Source organism: Podarcis bocagei (genome assembly GCF_964188305.1).
Source record: "Podarcis bocagei genome assembly, chromosome: 13".
Taxonomy (NCBI): Eukaryota; Metazoa; Chordata; class Lepidosauria; order Squamata; family Lacertidae; genus Podarcis; species Podarcis bocagei.
The window spans coordinates 2,499,064-2,512,868 of NC_138138.1; the positions used below are offsets into that span (position 1 = coordinate 2,499,064).

The window sequence follows — 13,805 nt, forward strand, 5'->3', positions numbered from 1 at the left end:
AGACATGGGCTTGTCCTGTGTCTAGAAAGCAGGGATCCAAGCAGTCCTCATTGTTTGGCCCTTGTCTTGCTGCTTCCCTCCAGAAAACCTGCTCTTTAGCAATAAATTGGACCAATCATCAATCCAGAGAAAGCCTAATTGATGTTTGCTCCAATTCAGCGGTAAATATCAGGTTTCCTTGGGGGGAAGTGCTGGGGCAAGGGTAAGTCTGGATGAGCCCTGAGTTATTCTGCAGCTAAGGAAGGCAAAGCAGGTTGTCTCAGGAGTGCATTGAAGTTTTATAGTCTGGGCTAGGTGACCACAGCGACTAAGGCCCTGCTCTCTGGTTACTGTGTCTTCCAGTTATCAGGGTGGTGCCTTTCCCTGCAACCATTGGTTTGTCTTGGCCACAGGGCTTCAAGCTGCCAGAGTATCTTTGGAGAAAGCTCCTCAGGTCTTTCCTGAGCCTCTGAGGAGTCTAGAATCCAGTCATTAGAGTCCAGTGGCAGAAGTGTCTCCTCAGGGTTCAAGGGATGAGATGTGGGGCTCTGGTGCCAGCAGACCCAAATGGTAACAACTGCACGTTTATTCAAAATCTAGTTGTAACTATTTAGTTCAATTAATTTGACAAAATCCAGTAACATGAACCAGTGACACCAGCTTTTCAAAGTCTGGTAGTTATTTACACTGCCAGTGCCCAGCTACTGCCCCCTTGCCTCTTAATGCCTCTCTGGTAATCCTACTGACCCCCAGGGGGTGGTACTGCCCAGTTTGGGAACCACTGCCATACAACATCAAAATGGCCTTGTTTTGTAACCCTCTTAGAACCCTCTTATGGTGGGTTAAATGCTCAGACAAGGCAATGTCCTGTACCCTCTCAAACCACCCATCCGTAGAGAGACCTGCTGCGCATTTCCAATGTTTGGCAATGTTGAGTCTGGCTATTGCCAGCAAGATAGCTCAGTTGATAAGAGCGTGAACTCTTAATCTCAGGGTTGTGTGTTCGAGCCCCACGTTGGGCAAAAAGATTCCTGCACAGCAGGGGGTCGGACTAGATGACCCTCGTGGTCCCTTCCAACTCCACAATTCTATGGTATTGCAAAGAACAGTCTTAGCAGCTCCTTGTGAACAAGGGTGGGATTTAAGTCACTGTCAATGGCCAGGAGAGCTAATACCAGGTCTGGGGTTAGAGACTGGTTTCTTATTGCAGAAAGGTCCATGAATAAGCTGTTAATATTTCACACTGCCACCACATATGAAGGAAGGTGCGCTTCTGACCATAGGCTCTCCAGCATAGCCGTAAAGTATCTTTCAGAATGTGCAACAGTCTAACAAGCATCCAATACCAGCATAGTAAAAGCTTGAGGGATGCTGCCTTTATTTTGGCAGAACTTGTCTTAATAGGTAGACAGGATCATACCTTCAGCTTGCTTCCTTGAATACTCTTTAAGAGTATTATTTCTTTATTTCATATATTTTATACACCAATAGATTGGGGGGGGGGGACTCCAAGAAGTTTACAAGAAGAACAAAGCAATACAAGAAAAACAAAGCAAAACAATCTATGAAAACAGTTAAAAACTAGGCTCCTTAATCCTGCAAAGGCAGATCCACCCTGCAAGTAAAAGTCAGCGAAGTGGCCTGACTGTTACCACGTGCTCAGAGGTTGGCATGGGGTGGCTTGGCCCACCTCTTGTCTTCTAGAATCTTCCCAAACAAATGGGCTACCTCCATGGCACAACCCCAGTGGATGGTGAGCCCAAAACCGCCATGGCCATAGTTGTGGATCACCTGAGAGAGAAGGAACAGGCAAGAAGAGAGCTACTTCACCAAGGAAAACAGCAGGAAGGAAAACATTACTTCCTACAGCAACTGAATGTCAGGGGCGATTAATGCACCATCCACACATCAAACACATTGGAAGAGAATTGCATTTTGCGTCACTAAATTTCAGTGGGGCTAGCTCACTCGTACACAGGACTGCAGCCTTAGAGTAACACCCCCCCACACAAGGCTATATGAGAGTCCTAAGTCGCAGCATGTGTGAGATACCATGCAAGGGCTGATCCTGTTCCACAAATCAATTCACACCATGCATCGAAAAGTTACCCACCTCTGATTGTAACATCCCATGGCGCACAGCCTGGTGTTCTAATCGGACTCTTGGCCGTACGGGACGATGACCACTCCATTCGTGGATGATTTTGGCTTTCTGGAAGCAGCAACATGCATGGTTATTCAGAGCAGGCAATTGTAAGAAAACATGGGAAGTAGGGACAGCAATCCACTTTGCCAGTGCTTATACTGAATCTTCCTGTGGAAGAGCCATAACACAGTGGTAATAATAATAATAATAATAATTTTTTATTTATACCCCGCCCTCCCCAGCCAAGGCCGGGCTCAGAGCGGCTTACAAGCAATAATAAAAACAAGATGAGTGATTACAACTTAAAAACAAAAATAAAATACAACATTAAAATAATGGAACATTAAAATATTAAAATGGAGCCTCATTGCAGGAGAAGGAAAAGAAAAAGGGGGCGGAGGGAATCAAATTGGCTCCAAGCCAAAGGCCAGGCGGAACAACTCTGTCTTACAGGCCCTGCCGAAAGAGATCAGATCCTGCAGGGCCCTGGTCTCATGAGACAGAGCGTTCCACCAAGTTGGGGCCAGTGCTGAAAAGGCCCTGGCTCTGGTTGAAGCCAATCTAACTTCCTTAGGGCCTGGGACCACTAGGGTGTTGTTATTTATGGACCTTGAGGCTCTCCGTGGGGCATACCAGGCGAGGCGGTCCCGTAGGTACGAGGGTCCTAGGCCGTGAAGGGCTTTAAAGGTCAAAAGCAGCACCTTAAATCTGACCCTGTACTCTACCGGGAGCCAGTGCAGCTTGAAAAGCACTGGATGAATATGCTCCCATGGCAGAGACCCTGTGAGGAGCCTCGCTGCAGCATTCTGTACCCGCTGGAGTTTCTGGGACAGCTTCAAGGGCAGCCCCGCGTAGAGCGAGTTACAGTAGTCAAGCCTGGAGATGACTGTTGCATGGATCACTGTGGCCAGGTCGGGGCGGGAAAGGTAAGGGACCAACTGCTTGATGCGGCGAAGGTGGAAAAATGTCGCCTTGGCTGTTGCTGTGACTTGCGCCTCCATGGAAAGGGAGGCGTCAAGGATTACACCCAAACTCTTAACGGAAGGCAATGGCACTAATTGGGCCCCCGCAAGAGAAGGGAGTTGGTCCCTCATCCCCATGCTATCCCGACCTAGCCATAGGACCTCTGTCTTCGAAGGATTTAGTTTCAATCGGCTCCCACGAAACCATCCAGCCACAGCTTCCAAGCATCTGGTCAGTGTGTAAGGGGCCGAGTTGGTGTGGCCATCCATCAGTAGATAGAGCTGAGTGTCATCAGATATTGGTAGAAGACTGGGGTGTTGCATCTCCAGCTCAAGGATAGGAAGCTGCAGCAGATGTGGGCCCTCCCCATCAGCACCAGCCAGCCTGCCATCAAGGGGGAACGGTTTGGATTCTTAGATCACGGACTGCAGTTTCTTGAAGATGGACTTCTGGCAAGTGATGGGCTGCACCTCACAACGGTTGGGAGGAATGTTTTTGCCAAAAATCTCAGAAACCTCATCAGGAGGGCTTTAAACTGAGTAATGTGGGGGAGGGAGACAGTGCTCCTGAAGGTAGGAGTCTATCAATTAATGAAGATGATCATCCAAATGTCATAGACCAAATGGAGCAAACAGCACGCGGACCTAGTGGTGGGAGGAATAAATCCTTAAATAAGAGACACGGGGGAATGATTAATGGACTTCAATGTCTGTACACTAATGCGCAAAGCATGGGAAATAAACAAGATGAGCTTGAGCTCTTGGTACAGCAAACTAAATATGACATAATAGGCATCACTGAAACCTGGTGGGATAAGTCCCACGATTGGAATGTAATAATGGGGGGATACAATCTATTTCAGAGAAACAGACCAGACAAGAAAGGAGGAGGAGTGGCGTTATATGTCAGGGATGTGTATACCTGTGAAGAGATCCAAGATTTAGAACCTCAAAGCCAATGTGAGAGCATTTGGGTCAAAATTAAGGGAGAGAAGAATAACAGAGACCTCACTGTGGGAGTTTACTATAGATCCCCAAGCCAAACGGAGGACATAGATGATGCCTTCCTGGAACAGATGGCCAAGCATGCAAAAGGAAGGGAGATAGTAGTAATGGGGGACTTCAATTACCCGGATATTTGTTGGACGTCAAACTCAGCCAAGAGCATAAGGTCAAACAGATTCCTCACTGGCCTTGCAGACAACTTCATTGTCCAGAAAGTGGGAGAAGCAACAAGAGGAACAGCCGTTTTAGATCTGGTCCTAACCAATGTTGATGACCTGGTTAGTGGGGTAGAAGTGGAAGGATCATTAGGCGCGAGTGATCATGCTCTTCTGAAGTTTACTATACAGCGGAAAGGAGCAGCCAAGCATACTAGGACTCAATTTCTTGACTTTAAGAAAGCCGACTTCATAAAACTTAGGGAAGTGCTGGGTGAGATCCCATGGACAGCAATACTAAAAGGAAAGGGAGTTCATGATGGCTGGGAGTTTGTTAAGAGGGAGATAGTAAAAGCACAACGTCAGGCAATACCAATGAGACGGAAACATGGAAGGTGCCTAAAGAAGCCAGGGTGGCTATCTAAAGAACTTTTAACTGAATTAAGATTAAAAAAGGATGTGTACAAAAAAATGGAAAAGGGGGGAAACCACCAAAGAGGAATTCAAACAAATAGCCAGCACGTGTAGACACAAAGTCAGAAAAGCTAAAGCACAGAATGAACTCAGGCTTGCTAGAGAGGTTAAAAGCAACAAAAAAGGCTTTTATGGGTATGTTCGTAGCAAAAGGAAGAACAAAGAAACAGTGGGGTCACTCAGAGGAGAAGATGGTGAAATGCAAACAGGGGACACAGAAAGGGCTGAACTCCTCAATGCCTTCTTTGCCTCAGTCTTCTCCGATAAAGAAAACAATGCCCGACCTGAAGAATTTGGAGCAAATGATTCAGCAAAGGAAACACAGCCCAGAATAACTAAGGAGACAGTACAAGAATATTTGGCTAGTTTAGATGTATTCAAGTCTCCAGGGCCAGACATTCAGCCCTTGTATATCAACGGGGAACGGGTGGAGAGGGTGGCGGAATTCAGGTTTTTGGGAGTAGCTATCGATCAGGGCATGACTTGGAGCGCACATACCACCGCTCTGGTGAAGAAGGCCCAGCAGATAATTTATTTCCTCAGACTTTTAAAGAAGAACAATCTGAGTGAGAGACTGCTGGTGTGCTTCTACCATGGCTCCATAGAGAGCATTCTTACATACTGTATTTGTGCTTGGTTCTCCGGTTGTACAGCTAGGGAGAGGAAGGTGCTCCAGAAGGTCATAACCACAGCCCAAAGGATTATTGGTCATCCTCTCCCATCTTTGGAAGAACTGTACGGTTCCCGTTGTCTTAGGAAAGCAAATAACATCCTGCATGATTCATCTCACCCGGGACACGGTCTGTTTGCACTACTGCCTTCTGGCAGGAGATATAGAAACATCAAGTCAAAGACAAATAGACTGAAAAACAGTTTCTATCCAAGAGCTGTGGCCTTTTTGAATGCTGTAACTCGATAGTGTGACCTGGGAGTTTGATGGGTGTGGTGTGGGTGTGGCTGGAATGTGGTTTGTTTGGTTGTTGTTGTTTTGCTTTTGATGTTTTAAGGGATGGCATCCAATTTCGTTGCACTTTGTACAATGTTGCACTTGTGTAATGACAATAAAGAATCTATTCTATTCTATTCTATTCTATTCTATTCTATTCTATTCTATTCTATGAACTGCATCCAAGAGTATTAAAAGAACTGGCAGATGTGATCTCAGAACCACTGGCAGTCATCTTCGAGAAATCCTGGAGAACAGGCGAAGTCCCGGCAGACTGGAGGAGGGCAAATGTTGTCCCTATTTTCAAAAAGCGGAAAAGAGAGGACCCAAATAATTACCGCCCAGTCAGTCTGACATCAATACCAGGGAAGATTCTGGAGCAGATCATTAAGCAAACAGTCTGTGAGCACCTAGAAAGGAATGCTGTGATCACCAATAGTCAGCATGGATTTCTGAAAAATAAGTCATGTCAGACTAACCTGATCTCATTTTTTGACAGAATTACAAGCCTGGTAGATGAAGGGAACTCAGTGGATATAGCCTACCTTGATTTCAGTAAGGCATTTGACAAGGTGCCCCATGATATTCTTGTAAAGAAGCTGGTAAAATACGGTCTTGACTCTGCTACCACTCAGTGGATTTGTAACTGGCTGAATGACCGAACCCAAAGGGTGCTCATCAATGGTTCCTCTTCATCCTGGAGAAGAGTGACTAGTGGGGTGCCACAGGGTTCTGTCTTGGGCCCGGTCTTATTTAACATCTTTATCAACGACTTGGATGATGGACTCAAGGGCATCCTGATCAAATTTGCAGATGACACCAAACTGGGAGGGGTGGCTAACACCCCAGAGGACAGGATCACACTTCAAAACGACCTTGACAGATTAGAGAACTGGGCAAAAACAAACAAAATGAATTTTAACAGGGAGAAATGTAAAGTATTGCACTTGGGCAAAAAAAATGAGAGGCACAAATACAAGATGGGTGACACCTGGCTTGAGAGCAGTACATGTGAAAAGGATCTAGGAATCTTGGTTGACCACAAACTTGACATGAGCCAACAGTGTGACGCGGCAGCTAAAAAAGCCAATGCAATTCTGGGCTGCATCAATAGGAGTATAGCATCTAGATCAAGGGAAGTAATAGTGCCACTGTATTCTGCTCTGGTCAGACCACACCTGGAGTACTGTGTCCAGTTCTGGGCACCACAATTCAAGAAGGACACTGACAAACTGGAACGTGTCCAGAGGAGGGCAACCAAAATGGTCAAAGGCCTGGAAACGATGCCTTATGAGGAACGGCTAAGGGAGCTGGGCATGTTTAGCCTGGAGAAGAGGAGGTTAAGGGGTGATATGATAGCCATGTTCAAATATATAAAAGGATGTCACATAGAGGAGGGAGAAAGGTTGTTTTCTGCTGCTCCAGAGAAGCGGACACGGAGCAATGGATCCAAACTACAAGAAAGAAGATTCCACCTAAACATTAGGAAGAACTTCCTGACAGTAAGAGCTGTTCGACAGTGGAATTTGCTGCCAAGGAGTGTGGTGGAGTCTCCTACTTTGGAGGTCTTTAAGCAGAGGCTTGACAACCATATGTCAGGAGTGCTCTGATGGTGTTTCCTGCTTGGCAGGGGGTTGGACTCGATGGCCCTTGTGGTCTCTTCCAACTCTATGATTCTATGATTCTAAGGGCAGTGATGGCCAAACTTGGCCCTCCAGCTGTTTTGGGACTACAATCCCCATCATCCCTGACCACTGGTCCTGTTAGCTAGGGATGATGGGAGTTGTAGTCCAAAAACAGCTGGAGGGCCAGGTTCGGCCATCACTGGTCAAGGGTGATGGGAGTTGTAGTTCAGCAACATCTGGAGGTCCCCTGTGGGTCCCCCATTCCTGGGCCACAGGGATGGGCACAGCCCTGTCTGAGATCTAGGGATGCCACCTTGGGTTGGGGAAAGTACAGGACAGGGCAGACAAAATAAAGGACAGGTGGAGGGAATGGGGGGGAGCTAAAAATTACTTTACCTGGTGCAGAAATGACTTCAAAGCACTACAATTATCAAATGGAAGCTATCAGTAACTGCAAACACTCCAACAGCAATATTGAAAGGAACTCTTCCCCACCGGCTGAATTTCTGCCTGCCAGAATCATGATGAATATAGAAACCCAGCCAAAAAAGAAAAAAAGGCGCGGGGGGGGGTGGGAGAGATCACAACAAATTCTGCTTCTCTTCCTCATAGAGCTTTGCTTCCAGCATCCTAACAGGGTTCAAACTACAAGAAAGAAGATTCCACCTAAACATTAGGAAGAACTTCCTGACAGTAAGAGCTGTTTGACAGTGGGATTTGCTGCCAAGGAGTGTGGTGGAGTCTCCTTCTTTGGAGGTCTTTAAGCAGAGGCTTGACAACCATATGTCAGGAGTGCTCTGATGGTGTTTCCTGCTTGGCAGGGGGTTGGACTCGATGGCCCTGGTGGTCTCTTCCAACTCTAGGATTCTATGATTCTATTCTATGATTCTATTCTATGGTTCACATAAACTCCTCATCCCCCTGAGAGCTCCAATATGATGCTTTAATGCCTAGGGATGGACTAATAATAATAATAATAATAATAATAATAATAATAATAATAATAATTTATTAAATTTTTATACCACCCTTCATCCAGGCAATTTCAGTGACAGAACCCTAAATGTGAAAAGCCCTCCTCTGCAGACTCCATGCAATGTATTCTAGAGGTGGAAATAAGCCAAGAGACCCTTAAACACACAGTGAGACTGAGCTATGAGAATGTTGACGTGCTTTAATTTGCTTTTTGGCTTATTGTTGGTTTTAATTTTTTTAATAACAGTAATAACTGTTTTTACTAACAATTTCATTGTTTTATTCTTTGTGGTTGCTGTATACAAATGTTATGAAACAGGTCTGCCACCAGATAGGCATGTCCTGCCACTGGCCTCCATTTATACATTACTTGTCTGTGCAAACACGGCACAAACTCTTTAAGCCACCAGGAACTCTTTTAACCCAGAGCAAGAGACTTTGGGTATAATATACAGTTTGCAGAATGGGAAAAACCAGTGCTTTCTTCTTTAAAATAATGTTTAGGGGTACTCTCATTTTGACTCAAGAAATCGCCATTTTATAGTTCAAATCAGGAAAAATAAATACAGTAAATGGACAAAAGTACAAAAATTCACAAAATGTTTAGGGGTATGCATACTCTTGCATCCCCCACAAAAAAGCACTGGGAAAAACTATGGAGAGAGGATTTGAAATTTATGTGTTATACTTTAACAGAAAATTATATGAAAATGATGTATTGCTGATATTTAACCCCAAGTAAATTAGCAAAAATGTTTAGGACAAGTTCAAATATTTGTTGGAAATGTAAGGAAAAGGAAGGCACCTTTTATCATATGTGGTGGAATTGCAAAGGAATTCTGGGAAATGATATAAAATGAATTTAAAAAAATGTTTAAAATAACTTTTGTTAAAAAAACAGAAACCTTTTTGTTAGGAATTGTAGGTGCAGAGATACTGAAGAAACTGAAAAGACTTTATGTATGCTACAACAGCAGCAAAGATGCTTCTTACCCAGAGTTCGAAAGACGACAAGATATCTACTAGGGCGGACTGGCAGATGAAATTATTGGACTACGCAGAGAGGGCAAGATTAGCCAGGGAAAATCAGAACTCAGGAGTGTTAGGGGCTGCCATCAAGGGAGGGGAGAGAGGCAGGAACGTCCAGAGAGCCTCCCCCTTTGTTGAGCAGCTGCACCCCCCTTTGTTGAGGGTCTGGGGAAAGCGAGGCCTCAGGAGAAAGGGATGAAGAAAGAAGGGGGGGTTTGCAAAGGCTCACTCAGCCTGAGATGAGCCACGACGCGGCTCCCAAGGAGTTGTTTTCGCCAGGGGAATAAACGTAAGGAAAAGAGGCGGAGAGGGGTTTTTCCTGGGCGTTTGTGCTGGAAGGCAAACTGGAAGAAACCACTTCTGGAATCTGCTAGTGATTGAGGCAGACGTGGGTTTTGGACTTCTGCACTCTGCATAATTTGCACTCAATAAAACCTGTAAAAGACAGGTCAGAGTCCTGGCTGTTATCTTTGTGAGCAACAACACACATTCCTCACAAGGAGGATCAAAACTTCAACAAAGAATGGGATAAATATATATTGTACTTGAAAGACCACTGTAAACACTTGAACTCTTTGGCAGGCTTTAAATAACTCTTGCAATGATACAAGATTTTGGATACAATGGAGAATGGTAAATTAGATGGACTTGTAATATGCAGTTTAAAAAGTTATTTAAAGAACCCATGGAGGTGACGAGGGAAGACTTGAGATTCGGAAGAATTTTGTGTAAATTTTAATGTCTGTAATAATATTACTTCTGTGAATGAATTTGTACAATCAAATAAAAATTATTTCAAAAAATAAATAAAGGAACTCCTTTAACCCAAGGGAAACTCAAAGCAGGTTGTGCTGCGCCCGGAGCTCCCCCCTGTGTGCAGGGAAGGCTTGGAGAGCGGGACGGCCTGCTCAGTCCCCGCAGCAGCACTGACCCACACTGGTCACTGTACCTGGAGGCTAGGAAGCAGCTCACAGCACCCTTGCCAAATGCGCTGGTGGTCCTGGGGGCTGTTCTCTTGACTCCAGTTTCCCAGCTGAAATATTCCTCCCAATGTCACTGCGTTGCTCCTACAGCAGAAACAGAAACGGAAGTGGCAGTGTGTGTGTGTGTGTGTGTGGAATTGGCCCTAACCCAGGTTGGAAGAAAAGGTGTCAAGCAAGGGTGGAGGGCCCATGCCCAGGTCACACACAAGTGTGCCAGGCTGGCTACTGCCAAGCCACAATGGCAGTCTATGGCATTTGGTGTCAGCATCCTGCTCCTGCTCCTTTTGCCTGTGGGAGAAGTGACGCTCTGAGTCTCCCGAGCAATGCATGTGTGCATCACACCACGAACGTCCCAGGGCTCCAGGATGGCCAGAGGCCCCAAGGAGGTGCCTTTTGGGCCTGTGATCATTTAGGCCACATCCACACCATTTAAAGTACATGGTTTCTTTCAAGGAATCCTGGGAACTGTCCTTTGTATGGGGGTTGTAGCTTCGGGGGGGGGGGACGGACAACTACAGTTCATGATTCTTTAGGGGAAGCCATGCACTTTAAATGCATGGTGTGGATGTGACCCATGATTACTGTCCTATCTGTTACCTCTGTGTGTTGTGGGTTGGGATGGGCAACAGATCCTGAAATGGCCAAGTGAACAAGAGTTAAGAAATCACATAAAGCACCGGGGGTGGAAATGTTTCAGCCCAAAGGCCAATCACCCTCATAGGGGCCACATTCCAGTAGTGCTTGGAGGCTGGGGATGAGGGAGAATTTCAATTCTGTTTGCATTTAGACTTGAATGTATCAAATCTGCACTTTCTGAAACAATATGAGAACCAAAGCACAGTCATCCTTCGAAATTTGCACTAACTGAATCTTGCAATGCAGTTCTCCAGCAAATGCTTGCAGAAATGCGCTTATTAGGTGACAGCGTGCATAGAAATGAATATATTGTGAAAATAACATGCAGAAATCCACCATATGAGGGGAAAGAGTTTGCAAAAACGTGTACATGACTCAAAACTACAGATAAAAATGTGTTTGTTAGCAGAAATATACATGTAAAATGCTGAATAATTTTCATGAAGGGTTTTTTAAAATTGCAAAATGTGAACTGAACTTATGATTAGCAAAACCAGAAAGAGAGAGAACTGAAATGGACAGCTCCTTCTATCCCTAATGAAAAAAGTGTTAATTAGGAGAAATTTGCACATAAAAAGCTGAAGAATTTTTGTGAGAATTAAAAAATAAATAAAAAATCAGACATTGCTGCAGAAATGTGGACAACTTAATCCAAGGCTGGAAAAATTAGAAACTGAGAGGACTCAGAAGGACAGATCTGTCCATCCCCACAAAGGCAAAAGTGGGCGAGATGCGACACTTATCTTTGTACATTAGGCTACATTCCAGTTGCACAAAAGTCAGAAATCTCTGCACCCGGCACCTCACATGCCCCTCCCTCCCTCCAGGCAAGCAAGCAGCATTGCCCCAGTGGAAGGACACATCCAAGCAGGTTAAAGCGCTTGAGGTGGGTGCCAGCAGATGGTGTGAAGTGAGGGTGCAGACCAAGAAGGGTCCTAAGCACCAAAGAGGCCTGGAAGGCTCACCCAGACCCTGGGCTTGAGATTCCCCAACCCAGAGCAAGCATTTATTTGGGTTCACAACACAAATGCCATTGGGCTTCCCCAACAAGGAGTCCTCCAGATGTTTTGCAGTACAACTCATCAGCACACTGGCAGGGCCTGATGGGAGCTGGAGGAGCAAACATCTGGAAGGCATCCAATTGGGGAAGACAACATTCTGTCATAGTCAGTTATGTTTTCCTTACCCAGGTATGATGTAAGGTGTGTTATAGATCTCAGTCTCAACATCATGGGTGATGATGAAATGCTTCACCCAGGGGGCCTCGACCTAGAGAGCCAAAACAAGCAGAGGCAACAGCAAGGCTGTATTGCTGCATTCACCCCAGCAGGAATCGGGTGACCTGAGGAACAAATCAAGCCCCATCTTTTTAAATTATTATTCAAATCAAGCCCCATCATGCCGTATAAAACTCCTGACTCTGGTCTGGATCCTCAGCTTGAGCATTGTCACGGATTTGCTGACCCATCAACCCCATCATAGCCCCACCAGGACTGCAGGTAGATATGTGCTTCTTCAGACACAGGCAGCTTCTTCCCTTCTTGCAAGGTAGCCAAAAGAATCCTAGAAAGCCTGGCCTTACCTTGATGACTTGCCCCCGGCCCGGGCATAACTCAGGGTCAGGCTGTAGCTCCCCAGCACGAACCCCTGTGCAGTTGATTATGATGTCCACGCCTTCAGCCATCAGCTAAGCAAAAGACAGATTTGTGGTGTTACTGTCTCTGAAGGCAAATGGGAACTGGAATCCAAAAACATATGGAAGGTTGGCTTTTTACCAGCAACTGACATATTTCTATCCAAGCATATTTAAGAAAACTCCAGGAGAGGATTGGAATGACCACTGGAGATGCTAGGGGGAACCTACTCCAGACTGGTGAAAAGGTTTTAAGGCTGGTCCCACCTTCCAGGGTTATGGCTAATCTGAGTAAAGGGAAGCAACTGGGCCACATTAATTCAGAGAAGCATAGAACGGCAGAGCTGGGAGGGAACCAAAGGGTCATCTAATTCTAATCCAAACCTGTGCTGTGCAATGCAAGAATCATAACTAATTTGTTTTTATATTGTGTTATTCAAAAAATTAAATACAGTTCATGTAAACATATATATGGGTGGGTTATTATTATGATTTTTACAATCTTGCAGGAATTCAGAATTTATATATTTATTGAAATTTTGTATACCACTGGACTGTGAAAAACCTCAGACCTCAAAGCTTTCTCCTTCCCCAAAATTCCTTGCTCCAGTTCTGCTCAAAATGCAGCCATATTTAAAGCCTAACGATAGACTCCCCCCTCCCCTCCCCCTCTATCTAATCCTGTCCACAGCTGGTGGAAATGCCTTTATCAATGCCCCTCCCAGAATACATTTAAATTCCCAACTAACCTCCTGGAAGGACTCAATTTTACGATGAAAGAACTTGACGCTCTGCAGCTTTAACCTGTAAGACAAATGTTGCCTTGTAAACAAGAGAGCGAGCCACTGTGACTGATGGCTAACATTCGGACACTTCTCCAGTTCTGGTGACATCCCTAGAAAGAGCCCAGTGAGGTCTCCGCATGCTGGCTGACTGTTGGCACTGGATGCTGGGTGACTATTAGGGCAAGAGGAACCCTGAAAAGCCAGTCGGAGTAGGAGAAATGGAATGGAATGGAGTATCTTGACAGGAACCATGGCTGGCTGGCAGCCTCTTCTGGAGAAAGGGCACTTGCAGAGCACCTGCTATGCCTGTGGAAGGTTCCGTTCCCAAGGGCCTCTCCGGGTGGGGCTGGGAGGGAACTGAAGAGCCAGTCAGTGTAGAGATAATACCGAGCTTGGCACACCAATGGTCAAACTCTGACAAGGCACCTTCTCATGGTCAGTATGGATATTGTCAGAACAGAGAGAAGAAAGC

General features: G+C 45.5%; 1 protein-coding gene across 2 annotated transcripts in view; it reads right to left on the bottom strand.

Moving 5' to 3' along the window:
• Positions 1-1,419: 1,419 nt before the first annotated feature.
• The window catches only part of DAO (D-amino acid oxidase), a 40,276-nt gene continuing 27,890 nt past the window's right edge, over positions 1,420-13,805 (bottom strand). For both annotated transcript variants that reach the window (XM_081168600.1, XM_081168599.1), the window contains exons 7-12: positions 13,298-13,352; positions 12,498-12,602; positions 12,102-12,184; positions 10,246-10,363; positions 2,093-2,191; positions 1,420-1,770 (exon numbers count right to left, since the gene is read on the bottom strand). In XM_081168600.1, coding sequence (XP_081024726.1) covers positions 1,639-1,770; positions 2,093-2,191; positions 10,246-10,363; positions 12,102-12,184; positions 12,498-12,602; positions 13,298-13,352 — 592 coding nt within the window. In that variant the 3' untranslated portion in view covers positions 1,420-1,638. The remainder of the gene's footprint in view (positions 1,771-2,092; positions 2,192-10,245; positions 10,364-12,101; positions 12,185-12,497; positions 12,603-13,297; positions 13,353-13,805) is intronic.